At 52.2% G+C, this 18835-nt stretch overlaps 1 protein-coding gene across 3 annotated transcripts in view; it reads right to left on the bottom strand.

Moving 5' to 3' along the window:
• Nucleotides 1-3813: 3813 nt before the first annotated feature.
• The window catches only part of MRTFA (myocardin related transcription factor A), a 44853-nt gene continuing 29831 nt past the window's right edge, over nucleotides 3814-18835 (bottom strand). The window contains exons 3-15 of one of the 3 annotated variants that reach the window (XM_035338659.1): nucleotides 15994-16049; nucleotides 14334-14409; nucleotides 13489-13650; nucleotides 11888-12063; nucleotides 11239-11394; nucleotides 10474-10727; nucleotides 9998-10169; nucleotides 8597-9712; nucleotides 7341-7496; nucleotides 6308-6469; nucleotides 5240-5428; nucleotides 4834-4894; nucleotides 3814-4423 (exon numbers count right to left, since the gene is read on the bottom strand). In XM_035338659.1, coding sequence (XP_035194550.1) covers nucleotides 3924-4423; nucleotides 4834-4894; nucleotides 5240-5428; nucleotides 6308-6469; nucleotides 7341-7496; nucleotides 8597-9712; nucleotides 9998-10169; nucleotides 10474-10727; nucleotides 11239-11394; nucleotides 11888-12063; nucleotides 13489-13650; nucleotides 14334-14409; nucleotides 15994-16049 — 3236 coding nt within the window. In that variant the 3' untranslated portion in view covers nucleotides 3814-3923. The remainder of the gene's footprint in view (nucleotides 4424-4833; nucleotides 4895-5239; nucleotides 5429-6307; nucleotides 6470-7340; nucleotides 7497-8596; nucleotides 9713-9997; nucleotides 10170-10473; nucleotides 10728-11238; nucleotides 11395-11887; nucleotides 12064-13488; nucleotides 13651-14333; nucleotides 14410-15993; nucleotides 16050-18835) is intronic. The other 2 variants (XM_035338667.1, XM_035338676.1) reach the window with 2 other exon arrangements.

Raw genomic sequence — 18835 nt, 5'->3', positions numbered from 1 at the left:
TATTTTGGCACTGTTGTAGCTCAGGATGGGGTTCAGGTCGGAGCTGGCTCAGGGAGACTAACTCGTCCTCCTGGCCCTGCGGTGGCGGCAGGGACGGGTGGGGAGTGGAGAATTGCTGCTTTGTGGTGGTGGCTCTGGATATGGAGTCTGTGACTTTCTACTGAAAGCGCTTGTCTGTGAGCACAAACTACTCGTGAAATGACACTAGATTCTTACTTTCCTTTATTCCGTGGGTTTGTAAATAAACTGCATCTTGGGAGAGCGCCGGGCTGCGGCTTTGTTTTTCCACAGGGCCGGGCCTGGATTTAATTTCTCATGTCTTAATTGGGTACGTGTGACACCTGGCTTCGAGCTGGGGGTCTGCCCAGCCTCTATGGGCACCCTGGGGGCTCCTCGCGCCAGCAGCTGAGGCGGGAGCTGTCGTGCTGCCGGCACTGCCCAAGTGCAGCCCTGCAGCAGAGCCCCTGCAAAGCAGGAAATACTCAAAACCAAGGGGCACAGGGACGCTGCCGGGCGGGGGCCCTCAGCAAAGGGAGAGGGGCTGGCAGAAACTAGGGCTGCTGGTGCAGGTGAAACTAGGGCTGCAGTGCCTGCAGGTGAAGGGGCTTCTCCAAGGGAGGCAGGCAGGTCACCCACCCGCAGCTGGAAGGGGCAGAGCGGCCCCGGGCCCTCCCAGCAGCGCAGCGCAGCAGAGACGTTTTGGAGCACGTGGCTGTTTGGAATTTTTTTAATAAAATGGATTTTTTTTTTTCCAAATATTTGTAACTGAAAAAATAATTCAATTTAAAGATCCATTCTCTCCCCCGTGAACTCGTCACTCTTATCCTTTTCCAGTTGAATACTCGCTCTGGATCCCATGCCCCAGCACCGTCCCTCTCAGGCGGTGCTGCCCACCCCTCGCCGTTTGCTGCATAGTGGAAGGGAGAGTGCGTGCTACTCAAATACACGTTACAAACAAGTAGTGGTTACAGCAGAAAGATTCAGGATTACATTCAAGGTAGAGGCAGAACATCAGAGTTTTTTTTTGTTTTTTTTTCTTTTCCCAATGGGTGCAAAAATGTACTTCCAGGGGAATACCTCTTCCAACAAAGAACTATTGAACTATTATTCAAACAAATAATAGTAAGAAAGCAGAGAACTGGGCTAGCCTGCTCCGGGCACGGCTCAGGGAAAAGACCTCTCTGGGATGTCCTAGGACAAAACGCCGCCTTCCCCCTGCCCCTGGCCACGAGGTTTTCGTGTGCTTTCCTGGCAGAAGCCCTGTGTGCAGAGGGGCTCTGGCAGGTTCGCGGGTTTCCTCAGCCAATTTCAAGTACATTGGGCAAATTTACTAAATTCCTACAGGTTTCACAAGTGAAGGTGGGGAGGTAAAGGCGAAGGGGAGCGTCTGTGAGCTCCTCCTTTCGCCACCCACCCAGGGGAAGGGTGAAATCGGTAACTGGCACCTCTGCCAGCAAGGAGCCTGGCCCTGAGCGAGGAGCCAGAGCTGCAGGTGGAGCACCCACACCTTCCTGCAGGAGCAAATTGCACTTGGATACTTTTATTCTTTATTTACGAATTGCCACTTGGTAATTACTTGTACAAAAGAAATCACACAGCTGTTTTTTTTTTTTGGGGGGGGGAGGGTAAACTTGAGATCACTGCGGGCTAAAAGGAGCTGATTTTGTGAAGTATGACAAAAAGGCAGCCTCATTTTTCCCCCTTAGCCTTTGAAATCTTGGGAGGAAAGGTCCTCCTACCCCCCTTCCACCACATCACCATGCTTTCCTCGTAAGAAACCACTTGCCTCCTGTGCCCACGTGGTCCCATGGCTGGGCAGCTGCCGGGGTGGGGGGCACGGTACATAACGCGGCTCTTGCCCAGTCTCCAAAATTTTGTGCTGCCAAGAGCATGGCCCCAGGCAGCCCTGAGCTGCTGGGAGCTCCCTCACGTCATTTCTGCTGCTCTATGGCTCCGTACCAGGCTCCTGCTGCCCAGTTCGCTCCGGGAGCAACCACCAAAAGGGTGCAGGGCCACGGAAGTGATACAGGGAAGGAGCAAGGGGGGATCTCCACCAGTCCCCCTTACTCTGATTTTTATGACAGGGCAGGAGCTTAAGCAAGAAAGAAGGGCAGCTGCCAGCAGGTTTCCCCTGCAAATGATGAAGGAAGTGGCTCCACGTGTAGTTAACGAGCAAATAGGGCTCAGGAAAGCAGGCATTTCACCCACTTTTCCCTACCCAGCTGCCAGTTTGGCTTCTCATAGCGGGTGTGTGCGGGGCTGCCGGTGTGCCTGCCCTGCCGCGGGGTGCCCAGGCCCCTGCAGCAAGGCCCTCCCAAGGGCTGGGGATTGGCAGCCTCGTGGTGCCATGAACAGGCACGCAGCCTGTCCGGCCGCTCCCCGAGCAGAGGCAGCACCTCCGGCCGAGTGGGTTCAAGAGGCGCTGCCCCTCGTGCCCCAGCCTGACTTGCCCTGATGCGGCTTGGCCAGAGCCGGGCTCTTTGCGCAGCTGCTGGGGGCACAGCTGAGCTGCTTCTCTCCTGGGCAGTGCCGTGCTGCAGGACCGCTATCAAACGCAGGGATTTAAGTGCCCAGAAAGCTGCAGGGTTGGGATCCCAACACCGCCCTTCCCTGTACAAGCAGTAACAGCATCACGTCCCACTCGGCAGCTACCCTGAAGCACCAGCCCGGGGGCCCTGCGGGGCAGAAGCAGGCTCGCAGGGCAGCAGCTCGCAGGGAGCAGCGAGGTCGCTTTTTCACCTTGTACCTCACAGGCCTGCAGAGAAGCACTGAGGTTTTGCTGCAGCAGAGCCGAGAGCAGCTGCCCCGTACTTTCTCCCCAGAAAGCCCCCCCAGTCGCTGCAGTCCTGAGCTAGGACATGCATGGTGCCGCACAGCCCGCGCCCCTGGGGCAGTGCCTCTACCCTTTCCTCGCCTGCTGGCCCAGCCTCCCTCGGGGCACGGGCACCGATTTGGAGGTCTGGTGGGGGAGCTCCTTACACCTGAGGCACCTGCTACAGGGAGTAACAGCACAGCTGAAGGCAGGAGAGAGATTGCACGTGGCCCCTAATGATATGTTTCTCGTGGCTAGCTGTGCCTGCCACACGCTCCCCAGGACACACGGCTGCTTTCCTGCCCCAACCCCAGCGCAGGCTGATGCCCTGCTCAGCCTTGGGGGGGCTGGGGACGAGGGGTGCCTGAAGGCTGGGCTCCGGGCACAGCCAGAGGTCCGGGGCAGCGAAGGACAGATTGAACACACAAGGATCTGGATTTTAGCACCTTGGAAAAAAAAAAAAAAAAAAAAAACAAAAACAGAACCGTTTTTGCAGCCCAAAGCAAGTGAAGCAGCCGGCAGGCCTCTGCCAAGCTCAGCAGTATTTGGGAAACCAGCTTAGACAGTACCAGGCCGGTGGGAAACCCTGGTTTCCTTTGGCTACGTTAGGAAAAGGTGCCTGCTCTGCCCGGCTCCCCGCAGCCCTGCGGCAGACCAGACCCTCCCCGGCAGCCTCCCGTTAAACAGCCAGCCGTGCCGTGCCGTGCCGGGGCTACGCAAGGCCCTTGAGCTGCTGTCCCAGCAAGGAGCGGGCGCTGCTTTTGGGATGGGCTTGGGCCCATCTCGCTGCCTCCAACGCGGCATGAGGGAACTCGTGCCCAGCACACTGCTCCTGCCAGGAGGGAGGGGGCTGCCGGCCCCCTTCTCACCCGAGCTGGCCCAGGCTGCACGGAGAGGCCGCCAGCCCTGGAGCTGCAGCCTTGCTCCCTGGCCTGCCCCGCTGCCAGCTTCGTGCAGGAAGGACACTGTTGGGGGAGGAGTACAAATACTAGGAGCTCCTTTTTTTTGTTGTGTTTTTTTTTGTGGGTTTTTTTTTTTTGGTTGACTGGCCTCTTCCCCCTGCATGCCCGTGCCCTCCCACACCCGTTCCCTTCAGTCTCTGCTCACAGAGTTACAAGCACGAATCCCAGTGCAGCTGCAGATCATGTCCATCAAGGAAGTCTGTGGAAAAGAGGCTGGGAGCCGCGCTGCTGAGGGGAGCCAGGCTCATGACGGACCCCCCCGGCAGCTCCAGCCAGTCCATGCTGTCCAAGTTAGCCTCAGCCAGATCCAGGGCTATGCCCCCGGCCGGCTCATGAGCAAAGTGCAATTCCGAGGTGTCCATAGGTGAAGGCGGGTGGTCCAGGATGGCCGAGCTGCTCAGCATCTCACTGTGGAGGTCGTCGATCAGGGACAGGGGCTCCGGCCCGTCGTGGCCTGCCGTCAGCAGCGGGAGGCCGGTGCTGCTCTCCAGGAAGTCCTCCAGCCGGCCCACGGGCACCGGCTGCCCCAGGGAGCCCGGCACCGGCAGCTCCGAGGAATGGTGGCTGCTGGGCGGCGAGGAGCAGGCGGGGGCCGCGGGTGGGTCTTTTCCAGCTGGGGACGACTGCTCCTTGAAGTCAGCAGAAATCTCTGTGCAGGGAGCAAACGCGCAGGGCAGGGTGAGGAGAAGCTCCACCAAAAACAGCGGGATCCCTCCCTCCCAGCTGGGCAGCGGGGACCCTGCGCTGAGCCCCCGCTGACCACAGACGGGACAAGGAGGCTCTGCCTGTGCCTGCGCGCGGCTTGTCGAAGGGGTTTGCGGCTGACCCCCAGGGAATTCAAGCTCTGGCCAGTATCACAGAAGAGATGTGCCCAGCCGTGATGCAGCAGAGCCACCAAGAAGCGTTTTAATCACACTAATGCCTGGCTGACGTCTCCCTGGGTGCCTTAATGACTGCCAGGGACACGGGAGCAAAGAGCCATGACAGCCGTGCCCGTCAGCGCTCTGTCATTTCCAGGCTCGAGCCCAAAGAGTGGGAAGTGCTGCCTTGTCTCCTTACCTCCACTCTCTATGAGGATATCGAACAGGTCATCCATCTGCTGGCTGGAGCAGCCGTTCTCCTGGGGAGAAAGAGGGTTGCATTAGCTTCCAAGGTACCAGGGATGGGGCTGTTATCGTACAAGACGAGCACCCAGAGGCATGGCACCAGCCTCCTCCGTAACCCCAGGCTGTTACTGGACGGGAAGGTGCAGTCAGCAAATGCTCCATGAACCAGGCAGGCTGGGATCTCTGCCGGTGTGCTGGGATCTTCCCCAAACCCTCCCAAAGGAATTTGGATAAGGAAGGCTCAGAAAGGGACAGTTTGGCCTCTGTTCTCTTTTACTGGCCCAGATCAGGAATCTAAGGGGCTTCACAACAGCAGCCTTCCACCTGCTCTCCAAGGAAAACAGGAGAACTGCTCTCACCTGGGCCTTTGGCTGTTGCTTCATGGCCTCTTCATAGCCTGGTGGCTCTTTCATCGGGACCGAGGAAACAGGGAGAGGAGGTGGAGGAGTTCCAAAAAGCGACGTGTGCTGCTGCTGCTGCTGCTGCTGCTGCTCCAGGTCCATGCGGGATGGGGAGGGGGCAGCAGGAGAGCCAGGCTGGGATGAGGGCTGTTTAGAGAGAAGGCAGAAGGAACCATCAGGGGAAAGCTCACGGCTGTTTTTAGAGACCATCACCCCCCCCTCTCTTGCTGAGGTCTGCACAGGTCTGTGCTGTGCTGCTCCCAGCAGCCTGGCTCCCTCCGTGTACTCTGTGCACTATGCGCTGACTGCGGGGGAGGGAGGCAGACTTCCCCTCCTTTTCAGCTGGAAATCTCTCGCTGGTATTTTTAATACCAAAGCAACCACGCCACAAACCACCACCAGACTGCTCCTGGATGGGGAGAGCTCCGTCTGTCCAAGTGGGGGAACTCCTCAAGGACTCTGGAGAGAGGAAGGCATTTCCCTTGCTTTGTTCAGCCTCCTCCGCACACAGAACAGAGCCAGGACCTCTCTTTTCCCCCACCTCTCTCTCCCTGCAGTGCCTGCTTTGGCGACACGATCGGGCCACCTCAGCAGCAAACTTCACAGCCTGAGGGTGGGCGGAGGGCACCAAGGCACTCCGCAGTACCAGCGATCTCCAAAGGAAACCCCAAGCGTTGCAGGAAGCGGTGCTGGTGACTCAGCTTTACCAGATGAATCAGCACACAACTGCCCCTACGAAATGTTCAAGTGTGGACCGGGGCTCTGCAGGGGTTGTGAGTGATCCAACCAACGTCTGCTCCACCGGAGCAGCCATCCCCAGACAGCAGCCCACTGGCGGTTTGAGCGCTCGTACGTACTGATGCTCTTCCCCATCCCGCTTTCCATGGAAAGCTGGTCATCTGCTCTGTGGCCGGCGTGGAGAGGAGCAACCCCTGCTGGCAGAGCTGCTCTGGGGTCTGCTCTCCACGTGGGAGGGGCTGGAAACTGGCGTTGTGGCAGAGGCCACTGGGACGTGCTGGGGGGTACCTTTTTTGGCACACTGGGTTGGCCGGCCTTGCCCGCACCAGTTTTCAGGGACCCTTTGTGGAAACCGTTGAGGAAGAAGGGCTGCAGGTTTGGAGGTGCTGAGAAAGACAATATGGTGTGGGGCTGCTGCCCTGTGACCACCTGCAGGCCTGGCTTCTGACCCTACAGGGAGGCAAAAGGATTAGGAAAGTCACTACAGGTGCCTCCGCAGCACGCGAGCTAGGGGAGTCTGAGGGGAAATGGTGCCTTCGTTTACCTTCTGCATTTCCACAACGTCTCAAAGTGAACGAAGGCACTGAGTCTTTGCAAGAAGTGAACATCCCACTCTGACTACACTAGGAAGGACTCCTATCTCCACATCCTTTCCAGGACCTGACCCAGAAATGATCCTCCAAGCTCTAACAACTCTTCATAGAAGTATTTCTCTCTCTTATCTTAATTACATGTTAAAGAGTGAGCTAAGTCATCCCTAATGTGGGCTAGAAAAGGAGGAGGTGCACAGCAGGGGCTCTTTAGGGCTGGCACTTGGAGAACGGATAAAAGCAGAGGTGCTCTTTCTTGATCCTGCATTGCACTTCACAGACATAATTAACAGGTATGCTCAAGGCAGAGGAACAGAAATACAGCACGTTCATCTGTACCAGACAGTAAAGGCCACATCCTTTTGCCCCTCTCAAAGCTGAGACGCCACCTTTGGTCGCAAAGCTCCTGCCCACACCACCCTCTGGCAGCTCTCTCCGTGCAGGAACCACCTCTTCATTTCAGCAGCACTCCTTCAAGAACTGGGGGCAGCGCTGCGAACCAAGGCTGCCTGCTCTGGTCTGTCATCGTTTTTAATCGATAGAAAGCTCCTGTGTAAAACGCCAGCTGGCATTCTGTCCAGCTGCAGGAGAAGGTGCTGGGAGACCTCACTTGCTGTGATGATGGTCTCTCACCAGGACTCTGTGTGTGCGCTCCCTTCCCACCACTGCTACCAACCCTGGCAGGAAGGCAAAGGCAAACAAGGAAGGAACGCGAGCAGGCAGCACGCTACCTTTCTGACAGGTTGGCTTAGTCCTCGGGGCTGCTGCTGCTGCTTCTGCTGCTGCGGGGGCTGCTGCTGCTTCTGCTGCGGGGGCTGCTGAGGAGTGCTTGCAGGTAGCTGACACTGCGGCTGGCTGGAAGTTTTAGCGGGCGATGATTGTACTCTCTGGAAAAGAAGAGCGTAGCGGTGAGAAGCTGTTCCCCAGGCCCAACAGGGAGCTAGGCTCGTGTTTCTTAAAGGGTGTATGGAGTCTGGGTCTCCTCACTCCTTAACATTTATGAAATACAGTCAATCATTCTGTTTCACCAAGCGGAGAAATCAAACTGGGGTGGGATTCTGCATCCTGAAGGAGGAGGTGGGGCCACTCTAACTCCCTGGGCTCCGAGGCTTCCCTCAGGGGCTGGCAGCCCGAACACAGGACCTATCCCTGACCTGGGCCTTTCTGGAGCAGCAGCTGGAGTCCAGGTGAGAAACCCTGTGCTACGTGGGGTGACAAAATGCTGACATTTGGCTGACTTGCATCCAACCTGCTACGCAGCAAACGCAGCCTGTCGCTGCTGGTGGATGCTGCCCCTTGCCCTGCTGAAGGTGCAAGAAAAGTGGCAGCAGAGAATGGAAATTATCTCTGGTACCACGGAGGATGCTGGAGTTTAACTTATGCCATAAAACATATTTATCTCTTCCTGGAAGAAGCACTCAGAACACTTCTGTTAAGTGCTGGATTCATGCCAAGAGGGGAATAGTGCATCATCTCTGATGAAAGGCTCCACTAGCACTGAAATATCGACGTGCATTAAAACAAAGAGCAGCCAAAAAGCAAAAAGTCTGTTCTCAGGGCCTGATTTCAGCTCTCAGTAGACAAGGTGATCTATCACTCTGACTAGAATCTCTCCAATGAAGAACAAGAGGTGAAATACACCCTGCTTTTTCTAATACCACAGGTACAGTTGTTCTTTCAAAAAGAAGATGAATGTGGCAGCAAACCTTTATCCTCCAAGCCCAAGATCCTGCCTGCCTAACGGCAGAACCATGTGTTTACACGGTCAGCCCATGCTGCACGCAGTCAGTCGTGCACTGCTGCACACATCACTGCCAAATCCCAGTCTTTTTGGTGAAGATTTACTTACACCGCTCTGCTTTGCAAAGCCAGGACCTGGCAGAGCAAGCAACTCGACCATTTTAGTATTTACTGAACTGAATTCCCAACGTACGAAGTCATCCTACGGTAACCTGCACCCTGGGGATGGGAACTAAGCCTTGCCTACCTGCAAGGCCGGGCAGCTACTCCCTGCCTTCCCGTGGGGCGAGAGGCCCTGCCTCTCGGCGCTCTGCTTGGTCACGGTGAGCACGATGTGGGTCCCGGTGGAGTCGGTGATGAGGGTGGGGGGCGGGCTGCCCTTGATCAGGTCGCTCAGGGCGCTCCCTTGCTGGCCGAGGAAGAGCCGCGGGCTGTGGGACTGGCACGGCGGCTCTGCTTCCGCGGCTGGCACCTCCTGCTTCACCATCACGGCTTTCTTTGGCACTGGGCTTGGATTCGAAGTGTCCATTTGGCTAGCGGCTGGTGCGGGGCTGAATTGGTCGGTTTGGCCACTGGATTGCTTTGCGGACTGGCAGCTCAGGAAACCGTTCTCGCTCTTCACCTGGATGCCGAACGCTGCTGGGTTGGAGGCGAGGGCTGCTCTTTCTCCCGCAGCCGCTGGGGCTGGTAGTGACTGCTGAGAGCGCTTCTCCTGCTCCAGCTGTAGTCTGAGCATCTCAACCAGCTGCTGCTTCTGCTTCAGCATGCGGGTGAGTTCCTCAATCTGTTTGTCCTTCTCCTGCAGCATCTGGTCCTTGTCCCTGACTTCTGCATCTCTGCTGTTACTGGTGCTGCACCGCTCGGACCTGGGTGCCGCGTTTACACTGCAGGAGGAAGGCTTGGAGCTTTCTTCCTTCACCAGAAACTGCACTGGAGACGCCTGCAGGGTGAGCTGGGTCAGGGGTGAGGTCACCATCTCTCCAAAGGTGTCTCCGGTGGCTGAGTTCTCGTCCCCCGTGCTCATCTGCGAGCGCTCAGAAGGAGTGGGAGAAACGGGAGGAGTCGAGCCCGTGCTGCCGAACTTCATCACGCTGCCACCGGTGACTGTGGCCACGACCACTTCTGCTGGTGCAATGCCCGTGGTGACCAGGGCTGGCCCCGTGCTCAGCCTGGCTGCCGGGAAGGCCACCACCACTTCGGCAGCTTTGGGGAGAATGGCTGCAGTGCTGGGCTTGGGAGTGGGGGTGGTTTGGCCGGCCGCACCGTTCTGCTCTTGGTAGGCTCTGAGACGCTCGATCAGGTCCGTCTTCGTGCCCGAGACAGGCAAGGCCCTCAGCTTCAACTCCTGCTTCAGCTCTGCCACCTGATGCGGGGGGAAAGAGGGCAACATTAAGAGAGGACGCGCTATAACCAGAACAACTGTTAACAGCTACCAGAGCCACCGGGAAGGGGCCAAGTGACCCCCTGCAGGCCAACACACCCGCACCTCCGGTACGAACCGCAGGGCAGCAACGCCAGCCCTTATCATTAACTCCTGCCAGCTCTGCTCTGGGGCAGCAACATCGCTCAGTGTCGACTCCTCCACTGACACTGGCAAAAGAAAAGGGCTGTGCAGTGTCAGGGGACTGCCAGCAGCACCACCGTTTACCTTCATCTCATCTAGGTTGGCAGGGAGAGGGCCTGGCTTGCCCACTGCAGCATTACTGTTCTGTCGCATCAGCCCGCTGGAACCGGAGGATACCGAAGAGGTGCTACTGACTGTGGCTGAGAGATTGCGTACGGCAGGGGCACTGGCACCACTCTGCTGCTCTCCTGGAGGCCTGGAAGAGAAGCCACAGGTATCAAAACCAAGGTGGAAGGGCACTGGAGGCCCTCACTGCACGAGAAGCCAGTCAAGAGGCTCTAGGTATCTGTCAACAATCATTTACGTTCAAAAACACGAGTGCCACCCCAGACATTAAAGCACACCAATGCTTTTGGCTAGATCCGTTCTCCTGCCACTGGCCCTTTCTGAGGCCCGCTGTAACCCAAGACTCACACCTCACACCCAGAACACAATTTGTTGCTAACAGCACTGGGCAAGCACGTCCCTCCTATGGGAGAGCTGGCGTTTTGGACCCATACTTTGGTGGAGCTGGCAGGATGGTCTGGTAGTTGTAGTGCTGCTGCTGCTGCTGGTTGAGGATCTGAAGCTGGAGAAAGAGTTGCTGCTGCTGCAGTATTTTGGCATAGGAGGAATCCATGGGAGGAGCTCCCTTGTCCTGCTTTTGGTCCGGGGGGATATACTGATGATATTTAAGCTTCTTGACTTTCGGCTTCAACTCCTTGGCTTTCTTACTGCGCTGAGACTTCTCACTGGTAGACTTGGGCTGGCTTTGCTATTCAGAAGAAAAAGAGGAAGCAAGTAAGAATGGAAACACTGAAATAACAGCCCAGGTAAACCAGAAAGCACGCTGGGGTTTTTGCTTGAAAATTCTCCATATTTGACCTCAGGGTCTTTCCATGCTTCTCTAACTCAGGCAGTCCTACAGCCACAGCACCCACAGGAGCTCTGCAGCACCGTAAGGCAGGTCACAGAAAGGTAATTCATCCTTCCTGGCATGCCAGACCACTTGTCCACCAAGGGCAGACTCCATGTCTCTTCTTATAGGTAATACTGATGGGTTCAAAACATTTTGCATTCAGGACCCATTTTACGGAAGGTGAACAGCTCATGGGCCAGAAGAACCTCTTAAATAGGTTACAGCTAGGATCAGAGGAAGACACCGGTGAGTATATAAGCCTTCCTTTCTTAGCGTCTGTTCACATAACACTTTCAACTCCAAACCCAGAGTAACCACCTTATTTTCTTTCAGACTACACCGATGAGGAAATCATCCCAAACCGTACCTTAATGAGCGTCGGAGGGGGCTTGGCAGCAGGAAGAGCCGCTCCATTGGTAAGACTGGGGGGCAGGAGAGGAGGAGGTGGCAGAGGCGGGGGGGGCTGTTCAGGTAGGAAAAGTGTTTCACTGGAGTCTGCACTGATCTGCAACTGGGATGTACCCTGCAGGAGCAGAGAAAGGCATAATGCACACACATACAAGGAAGGAAGGATTTTAACAGGGCAGTAGAAAGTGCCCACTTAAAGGGCAACAGCACAGGTTTCAAGTCAGTAATTAGGGTCCTTTAACCCACTCCTTCAGTTGTTCCTGAGAAGCAGCACAACTTCTTAGGGCAGAAAAGGAATCAAAATCCTACACCTGTATCCCCCAGCTTTGCCTGCCAGCACTGGTTGCACAATCCCAGGCCGTGTCACCAAACAATGACTGCCCCTCTTCCCCTCACGGCACCACTCCAGGGACTTCTGAATAACCAGAGGGCATCACCAGCGCCACGCAGGGCTAAGACCCCTCGTGAAATCTCACAGACTGTGCTCCACCTTTTAAGGATCCTGTGACCTTTTAAGGATCTCTCGGCCTCAATTTCAGGATCCTCTGCCACACATCAGCAGTGGCTGTGAAGCTCCAAGGCACTGCAGGAGGCCCCCACATTCTCACCTGAGCTAGTGATGTGCCGGTGGTGCTAGGGAGAGGCTCACAAATCCGGGAGTCCATCGGCGATGGGACAGACCCCTGGGACTCATGGCTGGCTGGCTGTTCGGGGGAGAGGGCATCACTGCTGTCTTCATCAAAGGAGGAGTTGTCTGCAACCTTTGGGTAGTTCACCTGTCCAACTGAAAATACAAACACCAACTGTGGGCTTCAAAAGGGAATACGAAATTATTTCACTTGCCACTAGGTGTTTCATAAAGATACTGAAGGCATGGAGAGACTTGTGTCTGAGTAGTGCTTAAAGCAACAGCTAAAAATGAGAGAATGAAGCCCAACGTGGATCCATTTAAAGTGTTTACATTCATCTCTGCTATCAGTAGAATAAAACGATGCTATCAGTACAATAAAACAATGCTGGGGTGAACCAGCAAGACAAGATCAGGCAGTTCAGCATCAGCTACTTAACCCTGCCCAAACCCAGAACTGTGGGATCAGCAAATGATCAAGCCTGTTTGCTGATCATTTGGCACCACGGAAAAAGGAGGTCAGGCGGTCTAAGGCCGAGTCATTGTTTCTTTGGTGTTCATCCTATGTGGTGGAAAATAGAATCACTCAAGACAGAATCCCAAATTGCCCTCCAGTCTTACAAGCTGCAAGGGGTATGAATTAAGAGGTGGCCCTGACTGCTGTTAGCATTTCTGTCTGCCTGCATGTCCCACAAGCAGCAATTTATCTCAAAATAATCCTGGTAAGCAGGAATCATTCACATCTAACACAAGAACAGCTTAAATGCAGGGAGATGTGATATTCTCAGTCAGAAGGAAGCCACATCTCTTAACGCTCCAGTTTACAAATTCACTCTTTCTCTTCCATGATTATTTCTTGCAGTAGTGCAGTAGTGAAGCCAGGCTCTCCCACAGCACTGTCCTCTTTGGTTTTCATGATAAGTATGCGGCCTTGCTCACAGTTGTGTCCCACTTGTGTGTGTTTGAGGGGACGAATAACCACAGACACACACCGACTGCTCAGCCCAGGGAGATGGGAAAGAGCACTGCTGAGGCAGTGGGCAGGCTACTCCTCAGCATTCCTTTCAGCCCTTGGAATGGCACTGGCATGATTTACATCTGTTCTGGTTTATTTTTATAGGGGTTGAATTCTCTGAAGTTTGTAAGTTCACAGACAGCTTTTGTTTCATCACACCTGTTTATATTCTGTCTCCTCTCCCTGATCTGAGTCCGTCAGTGGGTTCTCCCTGACCAAGGTTGCTGATGTGTTACACCCAGAGAGATTTTTAAGGAGAGAATCCAGGGAATGCAATCTACAGCAGTCTTTCAAGCCTTTAGGGTATGCAAAGACTTTCATATTATTCCAGGATGTCCACACTCATAATTTAACATCCACAAATGTTATTTAATGACTCCGTACTACTATCTGTGCCAGAGGGACTTTTGTTTTTCAGAATCCCGAGGGCCGAAAGGCTGTGATTCTGCAACAGGAAAACAAGACCAACAATGGGATCACATTCCCTTAAGCAGGCAGGTGAAATGACAGGAAATCACAGCCACCTGTGGGCATAGCCCTCCACGAAGATCCTCCTCTGGCCTCACCTATAATGGCTTCCTTCAGGCTGGATTCCACAGGCAAGATGTTCTTCTCCACCAGCTCCATGGGACCTGGCCTCTGCGCTATCTTCTCATTGAGGTCATCTGCCAGTCTGGCTCTCTTTAGCTTCAGCTGCTTAGCCTGCAAGGAGGGTTCGGCCGAGGTCTCTGTTCAGGGGAAAGTAAATCAAATGGCATCAGTCCAGCAACGGTCAGCCTACGCACTTCAGCAGTATTTCACTTCTGTTCAGAAAGGTAACTCCAGATAGCTGCATAGGAAAATAATTGCAGATAACACTAGATAACTACACAGTGTAAAGATATTACAGATATATTACAGATATTACATATGCTGAAGTTATAAAGACACTATAGTAGCTCCCGTGACCCTAGAGTAGGACAAATTCACTGTTCTCAAACTAGTGTCACCTGATTCTCATTCACCTTTTCCCTTTCAGTTGTGTCCAAAGATGTGGCACTGAGCAGCAGGGTAGTACTCCCTCTCTGAAACTGAGGTGTGCATTAATTAGATCCAATCTGCCTTACTCCCACTGTAGATATTTTACAGTGTCTTCCCTTAGAGGAAGAGCAAACCCCACCAATTCCATTTCACTGTTGCTCAGCTGTACAAAACTGCACAATCTGAGTTTATCTAACAGATTCTTCTGAGAATCCCCATGCAAAGGTTGTTGGATCCCTCCCAGGAAATCAGGCTACAGACATGACCTTCTGCCCACTCCCAACCACAGGAAAGATTTCGGGGTTGTCAGAGGCAATATAGAAAGCTACTAAAAACAAGTAGTTATGACGAAGTTTGGTGTTGATGTCTTTCTGTTTCATGTGTGCTGTACCTTCCAGAATGTGCATCCTAACCAGCTCTGATCTCTCTGGCCTGGACCGGATTTTCCGTTTCAGATAGTCCTCTGTCTGCAGCAAAAACAGAAAAGCAAAACCAGTTTTAGTTAACCAGACATGGGAGTGAGGTGATCTTGGGACAGCACAACCAAGAGAAACAACCACCTTCAGGTGCTTCTGAGATCTCAATAAACGCTGACCAGAGAAGGGACATATTTTCTGTCCCAAAGCACCCACAGAATGAGTTTATTCTGAAGATGACCATCCCACTGGACATCCCCTCAGTATAAGAGTGTTCTGCTGCCCTGTGGAACAGAAACTGGAAAGGACTTCCTCAGGACCCGAAGCCCTCTTTTTGCTTTTTATGCAAAACCACTAACTTGTGTCAGGGTGAAATTCAAGACATTTCTTTTTACATTAAAGGACAGACATATTGGTTCCAGTGTTCACAGCAAATACTTGCATATACTGCTGGCATTTGATGCTCACTTGTGGTTTGGGCGTACTCTTATTTGTTTCAAGATACGCTGTTTGTTAAGCTAAAGACCCCATGCACTCCCTTGGCAGGCAAAATCTAAATGCTACGACAAGACCAATTTCATTTCCAGAGCTGCTTTTAGCTCTGTCTTTGGAGAATGTGCTACAGAGCAATGCACGGAGATGACCCTGCCCGGGCTGAGCCTGTTACCCTGTACACATCCCAGAACAGGGATCTGGGAGCAGTGGCTAACAGACTGCTAAGTACTGCCCGTCTGAATGGGCCTTCAGAGGAAATTAACATTGAAGTCAATCAGAAAACTGCACCATACTTGCTCGATTGCCCACACCAAAATATTAGCTTGGTAAGAAGGTTTTATTAAGTGAGGAAGAAGAAACAAAAGCCTTTGGGACACTGGTTGTAATGCAAAACTCACTGTTCCAAGCCTTCCATCAAGTATAAAGTGGCAATGCTGCCTGGTTTTAATCACAGCTGTTATTTCTTTAGTCTTATGTTGCTTTCACTTTTAAAACAGAACTTAGCCCAGAGTCATACCAGTTTTTATTCCCCCTGTAGGCCAATCAGAAAAAAAAACAACAAACCACTATCCCCAGAGACCTTCTGAGGAACAGAAATCAAGAAACCCCCAGTTAGCAAAGGTGCAATGTGAAGTGTGACGCCTGGCTCAGGCCTGGCTTCCTCTTTCAAAAGAGCCAGAAGCCTGTGTGATTTCAGTTTATCTTCTCGATTATGTTTTCAGCTACTAATATCTCCTAGATAAACAAGTGCATGTGCATGTAACAAAGAAATCATACACTTTCCTCAAAGGTGGAAATCAGTGACGTTCACGTGATAGAAGCATTTAAGGGCAAAGCAGACGCACAAATAATGCAAAGTAAGTGGACGGTGGGGGAAGAAGAATATCAGGGACCTCCAGGGAAAATCCAAACACTGTCTTCAATGGCCTTCATGCACAACTAGTTCACTGAGGGGTAACCACCACCACATAGAAGCTAAAGAACACCCCATCCTACACATCCGTGTCTGCACAGCATTGTGTTACATCCAGAGTATGAATGACTTCCTTCTGCGTCACATCAACAGCTACAGGATGCCCAAAATGTAAGACATACTACTCCTGACTTCCCTAAAACCTTGAAGAGCATATTGCATCTTACCCTGGCCCGCTCCAAACTCCTTCTTTGTTCATGAAATGCAGCTGGACTTTTCAGAGCTGTTGAGAAAACAAAAAAAAAGAGAATGAGTAAGAATGAAGAGGTTTTCTCTCCACGTCCTTTCAGGCCAACCAAATAAACAAATACAGCACAGCAACTGCCTCCTGCATCTGTCAACATGCTGGACCAGATCTCCAGCTGGTATAAAGCAATGTGAACTGACACGATCTGCTTGACAGCAAAGGAGCTACAGGAGCTGGATTTTTTGTGGGCTACTGAAGAGAGTAATTTGGGCTACACTTTTAGTAGAGCTAACCAATGTTCACCCAGCGGGGACCATGAACACAAGTCAAAAATCGCCCCCCACCAAATGCCTTTCACGAGTTTCAGCATGGTGTAAAATACCCAGGACCCTTAAATCAGAGAATGGCACCAAAACACTGAAGAGATATGTGAAATGGTTGGAAGGATGGGGGAGGATCCTAATGAACTGTAAATCCTCTTTACCACCTTTTAATGTCATAGGAAGCTGCAAGTCTTTCATTAATCTGCACCTGTGTTTTGTGTACAGGCAAGGGCTGGTTACAAGTTCTGTAGGTCCACAGCAGGACGTATATATTCCGTGTAACAGAGACTATCAGGACAACAGGAACACTTGGACAGGAAAGTACATCTCCCTGTTGACAGATAACCAAGACCTGAGGAATTACCAGCAGCTCTCCATTTGAGAGACCTCCTCGCCCCCTCGGGCCTAGTAGAAGAGCAGAGCCAAAATGGATCAGGTTTTAAGAAACCGATCCTCTGCTGTCCAGGACCATACTAACCCTGGAGGAATCTCTCACTCTGCCTGGGTCCTCTGCAGCACACAAAGCTCACGTCCCACAGTAAAACTGGAGAAATTACTCCTAACTCATTACTCATTACTCCTAACTCAGCAATGAGAAGTGTCACTTGCTCCTCGTGGTTTCCCAAGTCCACAAGCCACTTGTTTTCTAAAACAATCGCATTGTGGCTTGTATTCAGAACCAGCTGAAGGGCACAGAACTCAATGCATAAATATTTATGAAGTATTTAGATTTGAAACTGCTCGATGGAGTTTCTAAATTGCCATCAAGATAAGCAGCAATGATAAAAAATCCTTCAGCTTTTTAAGGCACTTTGCAAGGCTTTTGAAGACAGAAATCTCAACTTGTGCAGTCCGAAGTGCTGCATCTACGTCCTTCAAAATATAGTCTACTTATGCTCTTTTTCACCTGAGACCAATGATTAAAATATTTCTCAAATGTAACTTCATAATGAAATATCAAAATGCTATTCGAAAGTAAGTAAGCCACTTCCAATGCAGGTGTAAGCTTCTGAACTTTCCTCCGGAATAAAATGCAGAGCCAACAAAGACAAAATGTTAAGACAGACACAGCTCCCGTGAAATACAGGCAGAGTTCCTCTCCATTTACATAAATGGGGTAAAAAGTACAAGTTAGTCAATACGCTAGGAATTATCAACACACCAGTGCCCCACAATGAGAATCAGGCTACAGCAGTGAATGAAAAATAAGTCGTAGAGTAAGTAAGCACTACCCATAGTGAGTGAGTACACAAATGATGGGGCAAAACAGTTCCTGTTCAGATTAAAGATGGTTTCATACAATCAAATTTCATACAAGCAGGGAGAAATCACCAGGGCAAGTTATGCAAGCTGGCAAATGGGAGTGCACTGATTGCACTTTGGGATAAGTAAAGTAAGGGTAGAGAGATGGTTTTGCAATAACTGAAAAAATAATATCAAGAATGCACTGGCTAGCTGAGACATGGAACAACCGTGCAGTCTGGCCACCACGCTCTCATGAACAGCAAGCAGCAAATCCGACTGGGAAATGCTCTTTTCAAGCCCCACAAGCTGCTTGTGAATATATGCATGAGCTTGAACTTAAACACACGTTTCTCTCATGGTACACGTATCACAGAAGAGTGAAATTAAAGCTTCTTTAGGCTCAGGCAATCCTGGGCAAAGATACTGGGTGACAGATAAATCAGCAGAAAAATCTACGCTGGAGACAAGCGCAGCAAGCCTCTTCTTGAGTCCTCCAAATCCCTCTCCCCCTAGAATGTGCCGGCACGGCAGTAATTCTTCACTCTCCCCTTCCTACCTCTGCCGTCAGCGTGAGGCAGGACATGAACTTTAAGTGACATTTCCCTGGCCGCGGCAAATGGTCAGGAAAGTCAACTGCAGGAGTTCAGCTGATTTCATAGGTAGTCCAGTAAGATCTTCAGGACAGAAGAATAAAACAAGACAAAAAGAATCCCTGAGACAAAGAAAAAAGAAAGAAAAACCCTCCCCCAAATCACATACATGTTAAATAGTAAGCAGTGCAAAACTGCTAGGGGAAGACCCTTGCAAAAACAATGTCAATCTCCCATGACCAGCTCTTTGGAAACAAGCACAGGGTTGGAGCTCTCTGTGCTGGCAACATGACAGAGGACTTCATATTTGACCTCTGGAAATGTCAAGAGGGCACAAATCCTTCCCTGCTTCCCTCAGTAATCTAGGACGGGGCTGCCATGTCAGAAGAGGGTGTCTGTTGTAAAACCCTGCTCTGTCTGAAGTGAACTAAGCCTTGCACATTTTGCTGGCCATGTAATGACAAATACTTTACTGGAGCAAATGGAAAAAAAACAAGGAACCACCAAATCTCTCTGCAGCAGACTGAAGCTGGGAGGCAGAGGGTGCCCAGCACTGGCTGGTTTTGGCAGCTCAGGTGCACAGACACGAGCCTCTCCCACCGCCGTCCTTCCCGGCCCCTGGCACCCAGCCCTGCTGGCTTGCTCGCCTGGGTGCTTCTTTATC

This window comes from Oxyura jamaicensis, chromosome 1 (assembly GCF_011077185.1).
Source record: "Oxyura jamaicensis isolate SHBP4307 breed ruddy duck chromosome 1, BPBGC_Ojam_1.0, whole genome shotgun sequence".
Lineage (NCBI taxonomy): Eukaryota > Metazoa > Chordata > Aves > Anseriformes > Anatidae > Oxyura > Oxyura jamaicensis.
The sequence above is the reverse complement of the archived record's forward strand: the minus strand, read 5'-3'. Positions and strand labels throughout refer to the sequence as shown.